Here is a 22,273-nt window from a genome sequence, read left to right as displayed (position 1 = left end):
GGATGCCTACAGGATTGGTTGAAACAGATAGCAGCAGTCTCTTTAGCAACAGATCAGACAAGAAAACTCAAAGTGAAACTCTGAATAGTGACGGTACATTGTTCACATAAAGGTGGGAACATTATGAAGGTTTATGTGGTTTGGACAGGAAAAACACATCTGCGACGCAACTTTAACCCTGTGGTGTGTCTGTCAGAGCTGTGAGAACACACACATTACTGTAGTCAGGCAGGGAAACTGGACAGACTCTAATGTCTGTCTTTGTCATACTGGGACTGCTGGTCTGCATCCAGGCACCAGGTAGGTTAAACTCACAGATGGAGCGATGATGTGTAAGCAGGCCTCTTTACTGTAAGTCCTGAACTGAGCACCATAAAGTTACTTCAGATCCAGATCAGTAAGAGATCAATGAGCCTTCCTTTGTGTGTATAACCATGCAAAAAAATAACCAAGTGATCATGTATGTGAGAGGCAGGACTTATACCTGGAGTAACATTAAGTACTGACTGAATACCTGTGTATTATGTGTGATTTTCATTGTTGTATGTGTCTGCAGTGTTTTCAGGGTCCAGTGCAGTCACTCCTGTGTTTGTGCAGAAGGGAAAGGATGTGCTTCTGAATGTCAGGACAGATGATGGTCTTCAGATAGATCTTGTTTTGTGGATATCCAATGCAAATATTGTTATAGTAAGATCTTCATCTCAGAGGGAACCAAAAATCTCTCCTGATTACACTGGAAGGATTGAGTTTTCTCTGAAAAATTACTCTCTGAAATTAAAGAATCTACAAGATGCAGACGATGGAGTTTATACTGTACAAATCCTAGGAAAGAGAGCAGTCACAGCTCATTACAAAGTCAGCGTTCAAGGTGGGTTTGTTAACATTTCACACATTAATACAGAGCTTCTGCTGCCATGTTTCTAAAATGTTCCACACAAACTTTCCCCCTCAGATCCAGTGTCTCCAGTGGACCTGACTGTGGACTTTGTGTCCAAAAGCTCAGAGTCCTGTAACCTCACTGTGGCCTGCAGGCCACAGGACTCTCTCATCAGCAGCACTTTTAGATGTTACAACAAAAGCTGCAGTGAGGAGGGAGGAGAGCGATCAGAGGTCATGACCTCCGGTGCCTCTCTCCACGTCTACCTGGTGAATGACTCCATCATCTGTAACCATAGCAACCAGGTCAGCTGGACCAAGGACACTGAAATGATTGAACATTTCTGCCTCCGAAGTGCTGGTAAGACTGAAAGACAAAACAACCTGCTGAGAGTAATGCACAGTTTGGAGTTAGGTTAAACTTACAGCATATAAGCTTCTTTTTTTTTTTTAACTTTTACATGTCCAAGTAAGTAAGCTTTGACTACTAGACAACTAGAAAGTCCAGAAATACGATTTGAAGGAGCATTAAATGATAATGACAATAACAATTCAATAATCAGTGAAGTGATGACCTGATGCTTTTCTTTTCGCAAACCTTTGCATAGAATGTGCTATTTGTCCCTTTTGCTGCACAATTAAGTACAGAACATACAGGTCCCGCCCTTGAACTTGACTGTTTGAATTAGCACAAAAATGCTAATCTGAATAGCAAAGACTATGCATAAAACTGTCACCATGCTGTTCAGCAGTGCTCGGTGCATATGGACAGTCACATGAACAAGCTGTTTTGTTGTGTTCCAGGTTCAGAGTGTGTCTCTGCAGGAATCTCGATGTGCCTGATGAAGACAGTCGTCCTCTCTGTCGGTCTGATCATCATGGTGTCCGCCGTCATCAGTGTTCATATCATGGTGAAGCTCAAGAAGCAGAAGTAAACAAATAGTTCTCTGCCAACCAGTTTTACACAGTGTGTCTTGCACACTCTTTCTCTGCTGAGTCTAGTAGCACTATGAAGCGGCGTATATATGAGTGACTCCCTGTTGTGTTTGTATTGTGCATGTACGAGCTCGCAGGTGGATGTGCACATTTTAATGCTATTTCACTAATCAACGCACCAAGAAATGTAGGTAGAGGAGGTGGAAGACTGCAAGCCAGCAAACATGAATGTAACCAGTGCAGGTTAAGGCTAAGGCTTTAAATATACAATTACAACTTAGGCAAGTAAGGCTTAGTAGAAAAACAACCATTTTTTCTTTACTAAACTACCCTTTGTAAATAAAATGAGTATGAAGAGATGACCAAAACACTGATAATTCCTGATGTTTGTTTCAGCATTTTTTAATGTTCACACAAACTAAGTGGTTTCTATTTTTTGTCATTTTGTGAATTAACAGAAGCAGGAGATCATGTGTCACTCATTTTTTCCACTCTGGTATATTGCTGAACAGCATTTCCTTGTACTGTGCAATGGCAATAAAGTTGGACCAAATTTAAATAATCTAATATAATATTGTCAGTTTTTCAGCAAAGAATGGATCAGAAGAAAACTGTAACAGGAAACACACTGAATGCACGACAAAGTCTGACTGTTTAATTACATTTTGCTCAAAGAATAACATTCAGCAGTTGACATTAATGAAGTACTTAAAACACACAAATCCACGTGGAGCAAGTCCTTAATTCTGAGTTGGATTTTAAATTCAAGCCTTTTGAAAACAAGTACAATAAGTACTGCATATCCCTTAACAGAAAAACATAAAAAGTTATTCTGTTCACACAGACCAATTCTCTTTGGATGTCATCATATTAGCTGCAAGCTAAGCAAAGAACATGCTCAATGAAATAAGTCAACCATCATTTTAAAGGCAGTCTACGTCCAAATTTTAGCTGATTCAAAACTGGTGCAAAGTTAAAATACTGAATGAACTTTTTTGTTCTTTGACATATTTTACAAGTAGCCAAAGAAATTACTAAAAGCAAGAACTGAATAATAAGTGAATGTTTGGCCTTTAAAGCAAGTCTCACTAATGAGTTTTGAAATTAAAATAATCAGCTGAAATGTAGCTGCAGACTGATGCAGATGACAGTTGAATCAATATTTTGGTTCGAGAAGCCACACGTTCTATTTAAAAAAAAAAAAAAAAAACAGCTTTTAACACGTCGAAACATGTCGAGAACATTAAGGGGAAACATTCAAGTGACCTTCCTGGAACATTCAACTAACTTTACCACAATGTTCTGGTTAGTTTTAAATTAGAATCAAATGCTAATTGCTTGAATGCTAATAGTGGAACAGATGAAATGGTGGGAGGACTTTCTGCTCTTTCTGAGAATTTCTGCCACAGTCTGCAGAGCCTCTTTCAGATGTTTGAGAACTTTGAGTCGCGCAGTGGAACAGAGAGGTAGATCGGTCATAGCGGGACAGACAGGCTGAGAGGACTGACAATGGTCAAACAATGCAAACTTTTAACTTATTATGCATTTAAATTCAAATGCAAACTGGATATTGCTGCAAGTGCAGTACGCAGAATACAATTCCTGATGAACTGTTTCAGGACCTGGCAGGCTTTTCTACCTTAGCGTAAAGGCTTTCTGGCTGAGTGTTGCCTCCACTCTTAGTAGACCCCGTGGATCCAGTGTGATGCCCCACCAAGCAGTAGGTGGACATTGGAGAAGCACCTGAAGTATCATTTGTTGGACTCTGATCCATTTGGGTTGCAGCTGTCACCTGAAAAAGATCCCACATATATTTTTAGCAAACATTATTTTCCATTGTTGCTTTACACTTTATTTCTAATGTTGTTATCATACTGTATTAACACGTGAAGTAATGTCACTATGATTAACAGCAGCTCATATATGTTTTTTCTAAAATGCATGAAATGGCAGGAACACACATTTTAATGTGTTTTTCAAGAGCAGAGTAAGGCGACGGACTCGTGTCTAAAAATGCGAGAGCGTAACTCAAAAGCAAATAAAGAAAGCATTTACGCTGCTTTGCCAGCACACAGTACACTGCATTTAGAAAAAAGACGCTGCAAATTACAGTAATTCTCCTTCACTTGATTTGCTTCTTCTCTATGATTCAAAATGAAGATTTCTCTTGACTGTACTTTTCACACAGGCATCATATACTGAAAGCACGACTTGCAGTTCAGATTTCACCTGAGAATCTTCTGCCACAGTATTTGTGCCAACAAACCTGATGTAAATGACATTGTTTCAGTATTATCTCTTTACTCACCACTCTGTGGTTAATAGTTGTATGAAGAGTTTTGAGAACACAACACCTTTTGGAACATGTGTTTGCTGTTTGGAAACCAGAACACTGTTTTGGTGTTTCCGCCATGTACAGAATTCTCAGAAACTGACCTTTTGTGTCTGAAAATGCATCAAAATGATGGAAAAACAATCATAAAACACAAGCCAACAACACATAAGCAGCATGAAGATGGATAGGGCAGTTTGAGTGGACTAACAGCCAGACGAGACCTCAGCAGCAGGTTTGGACTGATTGATACATCCTCAAATTCATCAGGTTTATTGGGTCCAAAGCAATATGTTTGAGCGCAAGCAAGTGGCATAGTCAATGATGTGTGCATGTGGCAGGTAGGAGCAAGCAGCAGAGTGAGGAGTTACAGGTAAAATACAGTAAATAAACCACCCTGTCAGGAAATGATTTGAACCAGCCTCGGTTGTTAAATGGCTCAAAATCTCTTTTTTCTTGGTTTGTTTGGCAAGTTTGAGAAATTGATGTTAAAAAGACACTTACCTTTGGATCTGCGTATACTGTGTTTTCAATGTTCTTACTTCTACCTGCAGGTCAGTCACAAAAAATACATGCTGCTTTAATTTACACTTCATTTTGAGAACTTTACTGTTTGCATTACTTTTACAGGACATGACCTGCACCCACGGTGAGTCCAGATTTAGGGTGTGTCTAATTACTCTTCACACAGCAGCACACTTTAGAGTCTCTGTGTAGGATTTTGATATTTGGTGATGCTGGCAACTCCTGCAGGTTGAATCCGGCAGACAGCAATGCTGATACCCCCTTTCTTTCCTCCTGAAATCTAGGCCTTCACATATGAAATGGACTCCTGATCAATTTTGATTTTCAGTATGACTGAGACAGAAAACTATGCATCAGTTTGTTTGTAAAACTGACCTTTGATGTGGAAATTATCTTATAACATTTTTAGAGATGAGGCTCCTGATATGGTTAATTATAGAATTATTGTAAGTGCACTGCCTAATAACACAAAGGGGTTTATACAGATGATGAACTTTGCTTGAACCCTGAATTTCCATGTGCAGTAAACAGATAAAATTTTTTTGTAATTCTGTGTTAAAATGCATGCTTGGACTTACTTTTTTGTCTGTGTCGATAAAAAGCTGCAGCAATTATGACGGTTAAAATTGGGACGACACCAAGCGCATAGACAGTATTGTTGTGTTGTTCAGCTGTAACTGTAAAGAAAAACAAAAGTCACATTAAAAAATGATGCCTGGTTTAAGTCAAGCAACATCACTGAGAGCGTGCTGCTGTAGCATCACTATCAAATCCAGGCTGTGCTTTTGACAGACTGCAGTTTTAATTATACAAATTTCATAAAAAAGTATCCAATAATAATGCTTGTATGTAAAATAAAAGGCTAAAAATAGTTTGCACTGAAAATGGTGCCTTTAAATACTTAAAGCACAGTGGAAAAATACTTTAAATGTATTCTAATCATACTTGTAACGAGCACAACAAACTTTTTTAGCCGGGCTACAATCCAAACTGTGCATTGCTCTCAGCAGGTTGTTTTGTCTTTCAGTCTTACCAGCACTTAGGGGGCAGAAATGTTCAATCATTTCAATGTCCTCGGTCCAGCTGACCTGGTTGCTATGGTTACAGATGATGGAGTCATTCACCAGGTAGACGTGGAGAGATGCACCGGAGGTCATGACCTCTGATCGCTCTCCTCCCTCCTCACTGCAGCTTTTGGTGTCACATCTGAAAGTGCTGCTGATGAGAGAGTCCTGTGTCCTGCAGGCCACAGTGAGGTTACAGGAGTCTGAGCTGTTGGACACAGAGTCCACGGTCAGGTTCACTGGAGACACTGGATCTGAGGGGGAAGTTTGTGTGGAACATTTTAGAAACATGGTGGCAGAAGCTCTGTATTAATGTGTGAAATGTTAACAAACCTACCTTGAACTCTGACAATGTATTGAGCTGTGACTTCTATATCTCCTATCATTCGTACAGTATAAACTCCATCGTCTGCTTCTTGTAGATTCTTCAATGTCAGAGAGTAATTTTTCACAGAAAACTCAATCCTTCCAGTGTAATTAAGATAGATTTTTGGTTCTTTCTGAGATGAAGATCTTACTATAACATTATGTGCATTGTATGTCCATGAAACAAAAACATCTTCCTGAAGACCGTCATCTGTCTTGACGTTCAGAAGCACATCCTTTCCCTTCTGCACAAACACAGGAGTCACTGCACTGGACCCTGAAAACACATACAATAAGAAATATGTATGTTATATATGGTAACTTGTTCGATACTGACTGACTCCATTCCTACTATATTTCCAACACATTGGGTCATCAGCTGAAAATTATGCAGCACTTTCATCTTGGAGAAGTATTTTTCTTTTCAGCCTTTCAGTCTTTCTAATCTGTCTCTGTTACTTTCTGTTACCCGCTCGATTGTTCCCCGTCTTGAAGAGTGAGTGATGAATGACAGGATGACAGGCAATGCTGCCATTTCATCCTCACTACTCTCGCTCTTCTGCCATTTCTGACTCTTGTATGGGAGCCACTCCTTGTTCTAGTTCATGTTTGGGATCGTAAGTCAGTGGATGCACTGGAAGTTAAAGAGTAGCTGTTTCCTGCAGTTTTCTTTGTTTGGGGAAGTGGATGTATTGTTGTGTATTTTTCTTTGTGTTCAGTTTTAATAAGAGATTAGGCTATGATTTACACTGAAGCACAGACAAACAGTCAGAAACATCTTTACTTCTTTACCTTTATTGAAGCTAATACATAAAACCATAGGCATGGGAACCATAGGTATGGGGAAGTTTGCAGACGACACCACCCTCGTCCGCCTACAGGTGGGAGGTTGACCATCTGGTGACCTGGCGCAACCAGAACAACCTAGAGCTCAACGCTCAAAAGACAGTGGAGAAGGTTGTTGACTACAGGAAGAACTCAGCCTCGCCTGCCCCCATCACCCTCTGTGACTCCACTATTGACACTGTGGAGTCTTTCCACTTCCTGGGAACTATCATCTCCCAGGACCTCAAGTGGGAGCCAAACATCAGCTCCCTCATCAAGAAAGCACAGCAGAGGATGTACTTCCTACGGCAGCTGAAGAAATTCAGCCTGCCAAAGACAATGATGGTGCACTTCTACACAGCCATCACTGAGTCCATCCTCACCTCCTCCATCACCATCTGGTACGCTGCTGCCACCACCAAGGACAAGGGCAGACTGCAGCGGTGATTGGCTGCAATCTCCCATCTCTTCAGGACCTGTACGCCTCCAGGACCCTGAGGCGTGCAGGAAAGATTGTGGCTGATCCCTCTCACCCCGGACACAAACTCTTCAAGTCACTCCCCTCTGGCAGGAGGCTGCCGTCCATCAGGACCAAAACCTCACACCACAAGTGTTTTTTCGCGTCACCTGTCAGCCGTATGAACAAGGCCCGGAACCCCCCAACACTCTTCACACTCCACCTCTGCCTCTACTTGCCATAACTCTATGCGTTACATTAACGCTCAGCTTGGATTTCCTTGTTATTTTACTGTATCACTGCCAGCTGTACTGCTCTTTTTATTCTGAAAAAAAAAAACAGACAGTATTTATATTGTTATACTTTTTACTTTTTAATAGTGCATTTTCAGAAGATTTGTTGTGCACCAACTTCACCAGAACAAATTCCTGGTCTGTATAAAATCGTACTTTGCAATAAAGCTTTTTCTGATTGTGATTCTTTTTCTGATCCTGGATAGTGGTGATTGCTTAAAATCTGAGATGCAACAGTAATAATTAACCAGTCCAGTAAAAATTAGCCTAAAATGCCTATTAAAGGCATAATCATACTAAACTGATAGATGTTCTTGAGCCATGCATGCTTTTGGTCTCTTTTGAAATGTAACACTTTTATTTCCACCGGTCAGAATTACTGAAAGCGCAAATAGAAGTTTGAACACGCTGCGGTGTAGACGGGGTTTTTCCACCAGACTACTTTTTTTGCAGATAGATGCTTGCAGATGACAACATCTGGGATTTACAAGGTGGAAAACACAATGGGACCACAACATGAAGCCTTCCCTTAGTCCAAGTTCAATAAAAACTAATAACAATACCACAGAAACTGAATATTTACATGTTTTCTTAAGTGTTATATTTAGGCGTCTTCAAAAAAAAAAAAAAAAAAAAAAAAAAAAAGACTATATATTCATCTATGTGCAGATCTATATTTATATTCATGAAATCTAAATTTTGGTCATCTATATTCATATTTTGAGGTTCCCAGCAACAGCAGAAAGAAAACCTTCGATGCAGCCTTTGTCAATTACGCCCCAAAGCTCTGGAACACACTGCCTATTGATATCAAGGAAGAAAGCTCGCTAGAGAAAGAACCTTTTAAATTGTTGTATTTTGCGTACTTTATGCATTCTCTGTACTCAATTTTTAACTTTATTTTTCTACAATTATTCAGTGAGTTTAATTTTTCATCTTATGTTATGTATTGTTTTCCTAAAAGACTGAGGTGTGTGTGTTTTTTTAACCCCCTCAGCACCACAACGGTGGTTTTTACTAGGGCAGCTTCCAGCTTTGCCTGACACCAATAATACCCACAGTGAAGTTAAACCCACGGCAAAATGTTCTGGGTGAAGTTGAAATAGGCTTATTTTCCTTAATCAGTACAGGTGGTGAACCAGTGTCCGTGGGGAAACTGGGAGGCTTCTGTTATGCTTGTTTGCTTCAGTGGCCCTGATTGGTAAAGTGTGCACATGGCGCAAAATACTTTCTGAGTTCTCGCCTATTAGCTTTCAAATTGCTGACTGCCTCTGTGGTAAAGGAATAAATAGAGTGTGGAGACCTTTGATGCTTCTATTTTTATCCTTATTTTTCTCTAATTTCTACTATTATTATCAAGTGAGTTTTATTCTCCAAATGCACTTTGAGCTGCAATTCTAGATGAAAGGTGCTATACAAATGAAGTATTATTCTTATTCTTATTCTTATTCTTATTCTTATTCTTATTCGTAGTGATAGTAGTAGTATCTTTAAAAAAAAAAAAAAAAAGACTAAAGCCAAACCCGATATTTATTGTTTTCATTTTGAGTCAATCTGATATACGCATGTAAATTCTTATTATAGAACCATTGTAAGGATAATTAATGCTTTAACTTTGTTATTCTTCTTGGTTTTGTCTGCCAAACGTTTTTCATTATCTGAATCGCAGACGTTTTTCAGATGATGCGTATGTACAAGTCACTTGGCTTTCTTCCTCTTCCACAATCATCCATTTAGTTTCATTTATTGTATGTATTTTACTTTGATGTTTTAGTACTAAGATATAACAACCATATTTTAAAAATGAAAGGAAGGAAAAAAATGTTTTTTTTACCTTGAATTGGGCTGAACCACGAAAGGAAAAGAGCATATAAGAGTGAAATAGGTCCCATTCTCACACATACAGTTTGAGGAAGTGATGAAGTGCGGAAGTAAAATAATGAGAGAGAGAGAGAGAGAGAACGTTATTATGTGGTGTGGACGTTAACGCTTAGCCTATGGGGAGCCCAGACACACTGCATTTGATAGCTATATTATAAATATTTAATTTCTCAGAAAACATGACGCTCATGAATAATTCCTCATTTAAAAACCCCTTACCATTACAGTAAAAATGAGCCTAACACGCCTATCCAAGGCCTAAAAGAAATAATCTATTAGCTGTTCTTGAACCATTTGGATGCATGGTTTTGGTCTCTTTTGAAAGGTAACACTCTGAACTTTTGTCCCATCACTGTAAGGGCTACTGGCATTGAGTAATTGAAGTTTGAACACACTGTCATCTGCAAGCATCTCTTTTTGTGAATAGATGTTTGCAGATGACTATATGTTGGACTTGAGACACAATGAGACCACAGCATTTGGCTATATATATTTATAATGAGGCCATTTACTATATTTATCACTTCAAATTGTGTGTAACATCATAATATCATGATTTGGACTAAATATCTTTACTGCAGTGGATTGTGTGGACCTTTGCTGATGTTACCAGACCATTTTTGTCTGAGTGTCACTGATCACTGAGTGATGTTATTGGTGAGTTGCGTAAATATAATTTTAAACACAGTTGTTTGTCTGTTGTTGCCATTTATTGCGCCTTCTGTTGTGATTGTATCTTGAAGTGATTTGCATCAATGGATTCATAAGGACTGTTACTTTATTGATCCCAATTTGGGAAATTATTCCATTGCAGTAGCAGTTTAAACATACAGACAAAGACAAAATATATACAATACAGAAACATAAGAATGAGAATGAAAAACTAAGAGAAAAGAATGTTCTCAAAGACTATAACTAAGCATATAAACATAGAATAATAGCATTTGTTAAAAATAGAACTAAGTATAACTACATAGTTATATAATATGCATTATAATATATAATACATATCATATCATAATAATATAATACAAACACAATATAACTAAGTATATAAACAAGTATTTACAGCAGTTCTTCAGAAACTGTGTATAGTATGAGTGTAAACATGAATGTCAAATATGTGTCAATAGATGGAAGAAAAATACTAACTGCTTGGTTTTATCTGTAACCCCCTGGGTTATTTTGTTCACAAAACCCCAGGCTATTTCCTCGGTTTATCCGTATAGCCATATTGTAATAAAGAGTCTCTTATTTACGGCTGACTGGCTTCTCAATGTGCAATCACAAAGTGCGCGTCTGTCAGAACGCAGTCCACTTGTTCCCCCAAGACTCAAAGATGAAGGTTGATGATCTGTTTATGGTGCCTTTATTTTCAGAACATCACCCTTACAACAGGTGGTTGTGCATGCGTATATACATGTGTGTGTGTGTGTGTGGTTCTGGAATAAACAGAAATAATAACAATCATTAATAACCAATTATAACTCACGGTATACACAGTCATGATATATCTTCATAACTTCCTCACACACGAGAACTAAACAATACACAGTCAACAGAAATACGTGAGGAAAACGGAACGGTCAGTAACGTCAATATAAATATAAAATAAATGACCGTTCGTACGAGCGCCTTAATCAGGAGCGCCGTATAATAACAAGTACAGACTAACAGCGCGACAGTAACATGCATCCGAGAATCAACACAACTTAAACTCACTTCTCTCTGGAAGCACATCAACTCACAACCGTGTGATAAACAACATGCAGCAGCATACGAACTTCATCCACTCGATGCAAACTACTACTTCTTGTCCCTACTTCCAGCAGTACACAGCTTGACCGGCGCGGCCGCGCCCCTAGTGGTCGGAGTCTGCACATCACCTGCCCTGCCACACAGTCTTCAGAACACATATAATTGATGAAATGTGGGTAACTGTCTATTTCCTTAACGGTTATGTGATTTACTGCTTACCATGAATGCATCATAATGCGTTCGTTTAACGTTTGCGATCTGGAGAGGTGTTAAAACCTAACAGGCTAGTTTGCATCTTAGGCTGAAGTCTGTTTGAGTCTGTTTGAGTCTACCTCTAACTAGTCAGTCAAGAGGCAACGTCAAGTTTCTGATTGGTTAGGGCGGGTTAACAGCGTCGGCGTGTGTTTGAGAACAGACATGTCTTGGTCTGTCGCGGCTAGACGGCCTCTCGGAGTAGGAACGCGGACAACGCTCTGATATTCAGGTCGTTACTATATGGTGTCTGGACTTTAATAAGAGTTACAGTGAAGTGATTAAGCACAGAAAGTCACTGTCGCTGCTTTTCTGAGTTGAATGCAGTGTAGTAAGACTGTGAGAGTTAGTGTGAGCATTCAGCTAACGTCAAGCTAACAGCCGAGCTGACATCAAGCTAGCACGAGGCAGCCTTGGACGTCATTAGCCTGGAGGCTAACCCCCGCTACCATCAAGGAAGCGCTTCCGGATTTTGAACTATATTAACCGCAGTGCTAGCCGTTAGCCAGCACTCAGTGGAAATTAGCGACCAGACGTGAGAAAACCAGATGGCGCACAGGGTGACCAGTTGAGTCTCGGTTGCGCGTCCGGCGGTGAGGGATGGGAGATTGGCTTTTCTTCATGTTGCCGGGGATCGTGGTGAGGAGCCGCTTTCTTGACGAGAGCCACGACTTCTGTTTAGGGCATGAGGAGCCGCTGCCCGGAGACTTAAGCCCAGAGGTAAAATCGGAGGGTAAGTAACTGGCTTCACGGCCACAATTGGCGGTAGACATTGGTGGTTAAGTGCGCACCATCAAATTTCAGGCCTGCAATGGGGCTTGTTTTTGTTTTGTATATTTGCCCATATTTTTATTTTAAATAAGTGTTGGCCCACAAATATTGCGTGTGTATTGCTATGGGTGAATAGCTTTATTAATAATTAAGAGTACCAAGTCAGAAGTGCAAAACTGCAACTGGTCTAATTGTTTATTGGGGATTTTAATAATTTAAACTGTTATTTAATTTTGCTTTTTTTTTCACCTAGTTTGGGTTAATAAATCTTTACATTTTGACAGACAGTTTTTCTTGGTTATTTTGAATAATTTGGAGGTTTAAAGCTACTCCTTCAGTGTTTTTAAGCGCTCCTGGTGAGTTTAAAGGTGTTCAGTGAATTTATTGTTGTCCACAGTGAGATTAATTCTGCCCATAGTGTAGCATCCCCGGCTGAATGATGGTCATGCTCTTCAACTGATGCTTCACAGTCTTTTATTCCATGAACCCTTTTTATTACAAACACCATGTAGCACCGTGTAGCACCGTAAGAGCTACAAAAAATAAAAAATACATAGTTATCCTTCTGTATATAAATGAAATGAAATACTGTATTTATGTGCATTTTAACTACTAGTAACACGACTGACGTAACAATCACGAATACAATGCACATTTTAACTGAATGACAAACATTTTAACTGTTCACTTTAATCACACAAACAACTTCCGTTACATTAGCAGAACAAATAAAGAAGACGGATAGATGGACACGGAAAGTCAGCTAACGCTAATTAGCACTCGTGCTAGCGATAACTCAAACACATTATAAAAAGCATAGAAGGCATAAAACTTCGAGCCTAACGCTCCACAACACACAACGCGATAAACATACCTTGTGCCCCTATCAGCCAGGTGCTCAGAAAACACACTCCCCTCCTCTTAGCAGACACGTTTTTTACTTAAAGAATGCGTGTTCACTTCTATTGGGACACTTTCTCGTTACCAATAGAAGATCGGAAACCCCGCGTATTGGCGAGGCGCTTTCAAAATAAAAGCACGATCTTGTGTCTGCTCTAAATATAGAAAATAAAGGCCTGACTTTAAAGAGCATAATTAAATAAACATAAAAAACATGTTTGTAGCAATACTGTATGTGATGTTAAAGGTCATTTACACATAGTGAGTCTACACACAGTTTGAGTCTTTTTTCTTTATTGCAGTAGACAGACACGCTCTCAGCTCTTATTAGCATATAATACAGTAATTTCACCCCATTGAGTGTAAGTAAATGAATCTGAGCGCTGTTCATAAGGCCTGTAGACTAGAACAGTGCTACATGTCTACCGTCTCAGAAGCAGGCAAAACTTTCAGTTCAGAAGAAAAATCACTTTTCTTCATAACATAAGGGTCACATTCAACATATGTTCTGATTTTCGGTTTAGACCTTTCTCTTGTAATGTCATCTAAACTAGGACAGTAAGAACTTTCCTCCAGCTCATCCATTGCAGTTTTCACTTCCTGCCGTCCATCTGGATTTAACATCACATGACTGCAAACAACCTATTAGAGCCCCACACTATGGAACTCTCTGCCTACTGAACTCAGACACTGAACTTTTAAATCTCTTCCCAAAGCTTTTCTTTTTGTGGAAGCCTTTGGAAATGTTTTATAAGTTTTATTCTTACTGTTTTTATTCCTATTTCTTTGATCTTATTCAGTTCGATTCATTGTCTTTACTTCCTTTGTGCTCATGTCAATGGCCTTTTTCTCATTTTATCTGCTTTTGTTTTTTCCTTTGTAAAGCACCTTGTAAAATTGTTGAGAAAACCGCTGTATAAATAAAATGAATTATTTTTTTTATGCATGCAATAGATGTAAAAGGAATTTATATGGAGATAAGAAAAGGAGATATCACATTCAAATCCCCCTAAGAAAAAAGCCTGATTCTTGTTTCTGTGGTATCTTCAACATGCTGTATGGAGTCCCACATAGGCCATTTCTTGGACCTTTCGTGTTTAATCTTTGAAGGCTTCATAGCTATCCAGACAACGCTAAACTTTCATCTTTGTCTCCTCATAACCAGAGCACTAAGGCCTCGCTGTTGTTCAACTGTTTGAGCGAAACCAATGACATTAGTAGTTTCACTGGCATGTTTTGGCAGAAAGGCCCCTGAAGTACATGTGTGTACTTCCCCTGCAGTGTCCCAGAGCCAAGTCACCCACTGATGTCATGAACCTCATCACACTCTAAGAGAACTAAGTTTATTTATTTAATTCCAATTCCTAATCACAATAAAAAGTCCTGGGTTATTCCTGTAAATATGTCTTCTCGGTGTTTTTCAGGTCATGGTGTTTGTTGTGTAGCTGTCCATAGCAGATCTTTGAACCTCAGCATACACAGTTTCTGGCAAAGCGCCTTTTTTGGTCATATTGGATTCTGAAGGTGCAGTGGGAAACGCCACCGTGCTGTAGGTGGAGGTAGGAGATAGGCCTGAAGCATCTTCTGTAGGATCCTGATGCTGTGTGCGGGCTGGAGTGAAATCCTAGAAAGAAATCAAATGACACTGTCAGGAAAATGAAATGTTTGCCAGTATTTCTTTACATTCACTGTACTTATCCAAACCTACTGTTCATTGAGAACTCAAGCAACATGTTTGGATCTTTGGATCATAGTGCATCTGGAAATTCTTCAGTTTACGGTAAGTCATTAGAAGACAAGAAAGCAGAAGACATCAGCAAGAGCGCATGCAGCAGGATCAGCGACAGCAGTTTGGGTGCAGCAGTAGCTGCAGCAAGGAGATGGAGTTAATTTAGACAGAAGGCCTAGTCATGACTGTGGAGTGTTACAGTTAGTTATCGATGGCCAATGTATTAGGAAGGCTGGCTTTCAGTTCCACTCAAACTAACAGAGAGCTAAAGATTTGGAAAGTATTTCTAAAAATTGAGCTTTACTGCATTACTCACAAACCTTTCTGCTTACCTGAGGATCTGCATATACTGTATTTCCGGAGTTCTTTCTTACATCTGTAGGTTAGTCATACAAAAACATTGATGATTGGCTTAAGATTTACATTTTCCTAGGAAGCTTTAATTTTTTTAATTTGTTAATTTTCACTTTTAATTGTCAACTTTACTTTTTTGTAATAAAGAAAGATGATATTTAAATATAGAACAGCTCTGGTGATCAGTTATTATTTTTGGTATGCTGTTGGGTCACTATCAAAACAGCCCCTTGTCTAGCATGGTTTTCTACCCATGGGCACTGGGTGGAGTTAACTCATTCTTGTGTCTGTCCTAATTCTGACCTGTGCTGGGTGTGTTGGGTTTAGAATTATTTAAAGGCCAACCAAAATTAGAAAACATTTTTTCCTTTAAAAATAATGTCACTCACTGAATAATGTTACTTTCATGTTTTGTTAGTGTTTCATGTTTAAATCTAAAAAAAATCCCTTTTTGTGAGTAATTTTAGAAGCTTCTACAGTGGCAGGCCAGTGTACATGTTTGACAAATGAGCTAGCAGGGGGGACTAACTGTGCGTTCAGACCAAAAGAGGCAAGGATGCCCGAGGCTGCACGAGAAACAGGACAGCTTCCAAAGCAGCAAAATATTTTAGCCGCTTTGGTCGCTCTTCAAGTGACTGACGTCAAAGTTAAATCGCGCTAGTCATTTAAAGGAGCCGCAAAGCAGACTTCTTGACAGCGGCATAGTTCTGCTTGCTGTTGTTCGCCTTCAGAGTGGGCCAAAGAGTGTTCCTTTTTTGGAAGAACGGGGAAAATGGGGTGAGGCGGTTAGCAAATTAAATTAACTCCCGCTCATAATTGTTATTATTGTATCATCAACATGGTCTGTGACGACTATAAATATGCGCGTTTAACCCTCAAAATCATATCGACTCATCATGGATTTGGATGACATCACTGTGATGTGTGCTGTGCCCGCACACAAGTGATCAATTTCTCGGCATCCATGACGGAACTAGGAACCAAAGTTACATGTGTTGTTCTTTGGGGCCCGCTCGAGCGAAGGACACCTCTACTCTGATTGGTTGCCGCCGGTTGCCGCTGAACCGCGTCATAGCTAATTACCATAAAGTTAACCGAGGTTCAACTTTTCATCTGGTGCCGCTTTGGACGCTCAGGACGCCGGGCTCTCATTGAAAATGTATTAACTTCCGGCGTCCTTGCCTCTTTTGCCTCTTTTGGTCTGAACGTACAGTAAGATGCAATATAAGCAAACTGGTTCTTTGTAGCTGTAGCTTGTAGCAGTGTTAGTTTTTAAAGGTTGAGAGGAAGGACAGCTACAACATTCAACATGTATGATAGCTGTGCTTCACAAGAGCTGGGGGAATAATACAAGGAGGGTGACATCAGCCTAATTCAAGTCAGGTCAAGACAGTTTTGTTCATTTAGCCCAATATGACAAAACTGCTTTAGCAAAAAATCTAGATTTTGTTTTTTTCAGCAATTCTTGATTCAGTGTAGTTGCAACAATTACAAAGATTGTAATTACATTGTTATTTTGCTGGAAAAGCAGGCTTTGACTTACATTTTCTGAACAGAAAGAGAAGGACCACCACACCACAAACAATTCCAGAGCCAGTGCAAATCGCAATTGTGGTTACTCCATTCGGAACTTTAAAGAAACCAAAAAATAGATCAGAAATGTTGAAACACATCAAGACTGTAGTTTTGATTTTCCAAATATTTCTAAAAGGGCAGCACTGTTCTGGAGGCAGAAATAATCTCTCTGAGGTTAACCTGAAAGGGTTTCCTGACTTTTTGACTACTTTTGGAAAGGGATGAGCTGCAGATATTTTTCTGACCCGTAGGAGCATGTTAGTGCGTGGACTCCTGCAATATTTGATGACATATTTGTGGGTGATGACGAGTTGCACATGACAATGACAATTACAGAGCTTCCCCAAGATAGTTCAGACCCTGCTGTTCAGAGCAGAGAGTGGGATCGGCTCGCTGTTGTGAAATCATTTCTGAGAAAAACAGCATTTTCTTTGGGGGAAACGCTGAAGACCCTTCATGAGGCTGCATTAGACAATAATATTGCTAACTACAAAAGATCTTACCAGTTGTTTTCTTTAACACCGTTATCTGGAGATCAGGAGTTAATTATTTCATTGTCTTGAGATACTATCTACAGAGATAATTTATCACAACAAAACAACTTCGTAAGAGTGGACCTTGACATACACACACTGCTCTGTGCAAAGTAAACCATATTTACTATTTCTGAGCTTTTGCCATTGATTGTGTGAATGTTTTCCCGTGTGATTTGATATGAGGGTATTTACTTTATGGCCTATTATTTTAAGGGGTAGGCTAACAGACGGCGGTCAACTTAAAGCAAATGTATTACTGTACAGCAGGCTACGGCTGAAAGAATTCTCATTGGCACGGGGGACTTGGAAAAGAAACTACCCACACCGGTGGGTGTTTGAATGCTCTAATAAAATATGCATTAGAATACGTAAGACTGAAGTACAGTAACCTTAATCGATAATAGGTTCTCCTTGATTTGACATTTTCAGCTTAAATCAGTTGTTATAGTTGTCAAGGTGCCTTGTATGCGTGCGAGTAGATAAGACAAAATAACTTTTTGTTTTCTCATAACAGTGTGATTATTGCGTTGTCTAATTAATGATCTTGAGAAAATGGCATTAAAAAATGGCTCAGCTTCTGTATATTTCTAGATTTACCAAGTGTTGAGTGTGTGCTTGACAATTCTGGCATATCAAACTCATACAAGATAGATAAAATGTTCCAAAGTGACACTGAGCATGATCCAGAATTGAATGTTGTGTCAGTTTGTTTTTACGTGGCTCTCTTCTGTGGCTGAACTGAAGCAGTCTGCCTCCAGAGAACTTTGTCGTGTGGAAAGTTTGGTTAGGAGTAACTTTAAGATCTCACTCTTTGTCTTTTAATCTTACCTGAACGAGGCCCGCAGAAAGTTTTGATGTCCATCTTCATGTGTTCCCAGCTCACATGGTTGCTGTGGTTACAGATGATGAAGCCTTGCTCCAGGTAGATGTTGATAGAGGAAGGATCAGTTGTGGCCTTTGATCCCTGTCCTCTCTCCTTAGAGCAGGTTTGGTTGTCACATATGACAGTGCTGCTGAAGTCAGAGTCCACTGCACTGCAGGTCACAGTGAGGTTACAGAAGCCAGTGGACTTCACTGCTAGCTCAACTGAACGCACTGGATCTGGAAGAAGGAAAAAAAAAAAAATAGGCGTGAAGGGTTTTGAAACAGGTTACTGCTGTGTATCGACATTTAAAATGTTGAGAAACTTACCCTGAACTGTGACCTTGAATTCAGCTACACGCCTGTCCTTGTCACCAGAAACAAGCGCAACGTAACGTCCACTGTCACTCTTTGCTACATTCCTCAAGATTAAAGAGTAATTGTGTTTGGAAAATTCAGCTCTTCCTTGATAACTCTGAGGAATTTTTGCTTCATCCTTCTGGAGTTTCACAATATTATCACTGTCATTGAATTTCCATATGAAATCACCGTCTTCTAAAGAAACAGGTGACTCGAGATTGAGAAACATGTCCCCTCCTGTCCTCACAAACACAGGAATCTCAGCACTGGTATCTGCAAAAAGAACATATCACAATTATTTGTATGTTGAAAGCAGCTATAATCAATATTTCCATATTAACAGTATGTCATCTGACAACTTATATGTGAAAGCAAGGTGTCCGACGGCAATGCACGAGTGTCTGAAAAGGAAGCACATCATTGTGGCGGGTTCAACTTCTGACGACGAAGAGGGACAGTCGTTTCACTAAGCTAATTGGCTAGTTAGTCGCTAACATTAACGTAAACATTGAGCTACTTACTTATATTCATAGCTGTAAACGTTAACAACGACGATTTCATTAGCCTTACCACAAATAAAAAAGAGAGCAAGCCTTTCTCCAGCACATGTAGAAATGCTAACTGTCCTGGCCATGAACAAGAGCCTTGTTTAGATTGGATTATATAGAGTCAGAGTGCAGTAAAGTTGAATACAGTTGTGAGCACTGAGCACAAAATGCACTTTTGTTATTTGAGTGAGACCAAAACTTGTTTTTTGTGGATAATGTCTTAGTTTCAGGTGCCTACGTCATTTGATTTTGTACTATTCAATACTTGAAAACGTAGCTACGTTTCATGCCAGAGACAACTGAAGTATTTATTTTTGTGTTCTTTAGGCCTGTGCCTTGTCCTTATTTTACTCAGCTGCACTTTATGCTACATTTAAAGAATTGTTTGTTACTACAAAGTTCATTAAAAGTTGACTGAACTATCATCTTAATTGTCTTTATTTTTAGTTAGCACATACCTTAAACACTTCAAGCTGGAAGCTAATGATGGTTATATAAGAGCAGCTGGATGCTGGTGTGATGAGCTGCAATTTACGTATGATCCGACTAGTCGACGAATCGCAAAAATAATCGGTGACTAGTCGACTGTGATCATTTGTGGCAGCCCTACTCTCCAGTACTGTATATTGTGTGTCAGTATTTCTAACACATTTTCTTTATGCGACAGCAGGGAAATGTAGTTTGAGATTTCACTCTTGCAACTCATTTTAACATGTGATACTGAGTTTACAAACAGACATGTGGGGACTCAAGTGGTAACTGATCTCATGATTAGCGTGTGAGAGAGAGAGAGAGAGAGAGAGAGAGTGTGAGTGAGTGAGTGAGACGAATGACTTGTTTTTCTGAACATGTAAAACAAAACTTTGATCGTCTTCACGGGCTCCAGCACAGAGTGCACCCTCACCCACACAGATCATATCGTGGTTGAACTGAAGAGATCAGATCAACGGAGCCTTTTTCCCCTGGTGCTGTAATGAGACAGGGTCCAATGGCTCATTTCAGGGTCATTTTCATGTAATTTTAGCTGCTGTTGTCAGAGTGACAGAGGAGGCGGATGATGGAAGTATTAAGAAAATTAGGCTGTGAGTGGATTTTGAAACAGGTTGCTTTATGAGTAGTTTGTGCATGTATCTCGGACAAGTAGTTTATGCATATATCTCTGGAGGTGTCTTGAATGCCTCTTGGATGCATTTTCACCTTTTGATTAAATAGCCAACTGATCTGCACAAAGTGACAATGTGTAAATGGGTAGCCCTCAGGCCAGCTACAGTCATTACTTCCCACTCCTCAGTTTTGTTTTTTAAAGATGGTGGGACGTCGCATTCCAGCAGAATTTCAAGGTGTAGTTACTGAGGTAGGAGCTTGAGGAGGCAGAGTGAAAGTTCAGGTGAGTGGCAGAAGTGGAAAATTGAGGGTGGTGGGGTATGATTTGGATAACCAAACCACACGCTAGCATGAGGGAAAAGTTGAGATGGAGAGAGGCGGAGGAAGGCGCAGGAGTCTGATTTTATCTTGATAAACTGCTTTTAAGTTGTTTGCCTTGTTTTACTTTTTAACATGGCTGCATTCCATCGTGTCAGTTGTAATCTGTTGGCTTGCTGAGAGCTATTGAGGACACTACCATCACATCATTGGCACATTTTTGTTTTTTGTTTTATACTATAAACTAGTGACAACATTCCTCCCAGATTCCAAATAAAAATGTTGTCATTTAGAGCATTTATTTGCAAAAAATGACAAATGGTCAAAATAAGAAAAGAAACAAAACAAGTTCATATTCATTTTTAAACAACACAATACTAATGTTTTAACTTAAAAGCAGTTCAGAAATCAATATTTGGTGGAATGACCATGATTTTCAACCACAGCTTTCATGCGTCTTGGCATGCTCTCCACCAGTCTTTCACATTGCTGTTGGGTGACGTTATGCCACTCCTGGCACAAAAATTTAAGCAGCTCAGCTATGTTTGATGGCTTGTTACCATCTTGAACGCATTCCAGAGGTTTTCAGTGGGGGTTTTCTTGATCTGGTGGTTCTTCATCCACACCTTGATTGACCTAGCTGTGTGGCATGGAGCATTGTCCTGCTGGAAAAACCAATCCTCAGAGTTGGGGAATGTTGTCAGAGCAGAAGGAAGCAAGTTTTCTTCCAGGGTAACTTTGTACATGACTTGATTCATGCGTCCTTCGCAAAGAGAAATCTGCCCAATTCCGGCCTTGCTGAAGCACCTCCAGATCATTACCAATCCCCCACCAAGTTTCAAAGTGGGTGCTCATTAAGTAGAATGAGGTGTGCTTGTATTGGAATTCAACAGACACTTGAATGGAATGGCTGTCATACATGTAGAGATGCTGATTTCAGGAAAAAAAAAAAAAAAAAAAAAAAAAAATATATATATATATATATATATATATATATATATATATATATATATATATACACACACACACACACACACACACACACACACACATACATACACACACACAGTATTTTTAGACTTTATGTATTAGGAAATTAGTAAATTGACTACATTTAGGCTAACAAAATCTATCAAATATGTCAATATAATTAAGTGGTTAAGATATGGAAGCAGTTCATCTTAAGATCAGTCAAGTAATGTAGATTCAGTAAGCAAAAATACAGAATTTTTAAAGGTTCCACAGATGTTTAAATCTGTCTGGATCCATAACGGCTGATAATAACTGAAATGTCTGTATGCCTCTTTATATCTCAGTAAAGATGGTGTCGTCGTACATTTCATTGGCATCACTATTGAAATAATTGACAATGAGCGCCTCACTGAGAATTCTTGAAATTTCTCAATATATATATATCATTCAAAAATTAGTTGCAATGAAACAGGTTTTTGGTCTAACTTCTGTTTTTTAAGTAGTGCCACAACACAGCAATGAGAAAAGTAATCGGCATTGGGAAGTTTTACCTTTCGCTTCATGCAGAAGAAACACTGCAAAGAGAAGAACGGTACGCACCATCCTGGCATATGCGTTACATGAGGAAGTACGGTGTCATAGTGAGGAGAGGGAAGTTCCACTGTCGACAAATTTGTGAC

The 22,273-nt window shown here is 39.4% G+C and overlaps 3 protein-coding genes across 3 annotated transcripts; 1 reads left to right on the top strand and 2 right to left on the bottom strand.

The window, feature by feature from the left end:
- The first annotated feature begins 209 nt into the window (after window positions 1–209).
- On the top strand, window positions 210–1,908 carry LOC143329709 (uncharacterized). Its single transcript, XM_076745723.1, has 4 exons — window positions 210–300; window positions 557–868; window positions 953–1,237; window positions 1,681–1,908. Exons 1-4 carry the CDS (start codon window positions 252–254, stop codon window positions 1,809–1,811), a joined length of 777 nt encoding a protein of 258 aa, XP_076601838.1. The 5' UTR covers window positions 210–251; the 3' UTR covers window positions 1,812–1,908.
- A 545-nt stretch (window positions 1,909–2,453) lies between these two features.
- LOC143329522 (uncharacterized) lies at window positions 2,454–9,585 on the bottom strand. Its single transcript, XM_076745442.1, has 6 exons — window positions 9,509–9,585; window positions 6,071–6,376; window positions 5,703–5,987; window positions 5,248–5,346; window positions 4,649–4,692; window positions 2,454–3,604 (listed from the first exon to the last, which is right to left on the bottom strand). Exons 1-6 carry the CDS (start codon window positions 9,564–9,566, stop codon window positions 3,428–3,430), a joined length of 969 nt encoding a protein of 322 aa, XP_076601557.1. The 5' UTR covers window positions 9,567–9,585; the 3' UTR covers window positions 2,454–3,427.
- A 4,550-nt stretch (window positions 9,586–14,135) lies between these two features.
- On the bottom strand, window positions 14,136–22,210 carry LOC143329615 (uncharacterized). The gene is made up of 6 exons (XM_076745601.1): window positions 22,145–22,210; window positions 18,622–18,924; window positions 18,259–18,531; window positions 16,863–16,949; window positions 15,298–15,341; window positions 14,136–14,860 (listed from the first exon to the last, which is right to left on the bottom strand). The coding sequence occupies exons 1-6, from the start codon at window positions 22,194–22,196 to the stop codon at window positions 14,657–14,659; spliced, it is 963 nt and encodes a 320-aa protein (XP_076601716.1). The 5' UTR covers window positions 22,197–22,210; the 3' UTR covers window positions 14,136–14,656.
- Window positions 22,211–22,273: the final 63 nt, after the last annotated feature.

Source organism: Chaetodon auriga, chromosome 12 (assembly GCF_051107435.1).
Source record: "Chaetodon auriga isolate fChaAug3 chromosome 12, fChaAug3.hap1, whole genome shotgun sequence".
Classification (NCBI taxonomy): domain Eukaryota; kingdom Metazoa; phylum Chordata; class Actinopteri; order Chaetodontiformes; family Chaetodontidae; genus Chaetodon; species Chaetodon auriga.
This window is presented reverse-complemented; position numbering and strand designations above follow the sequence as displayed.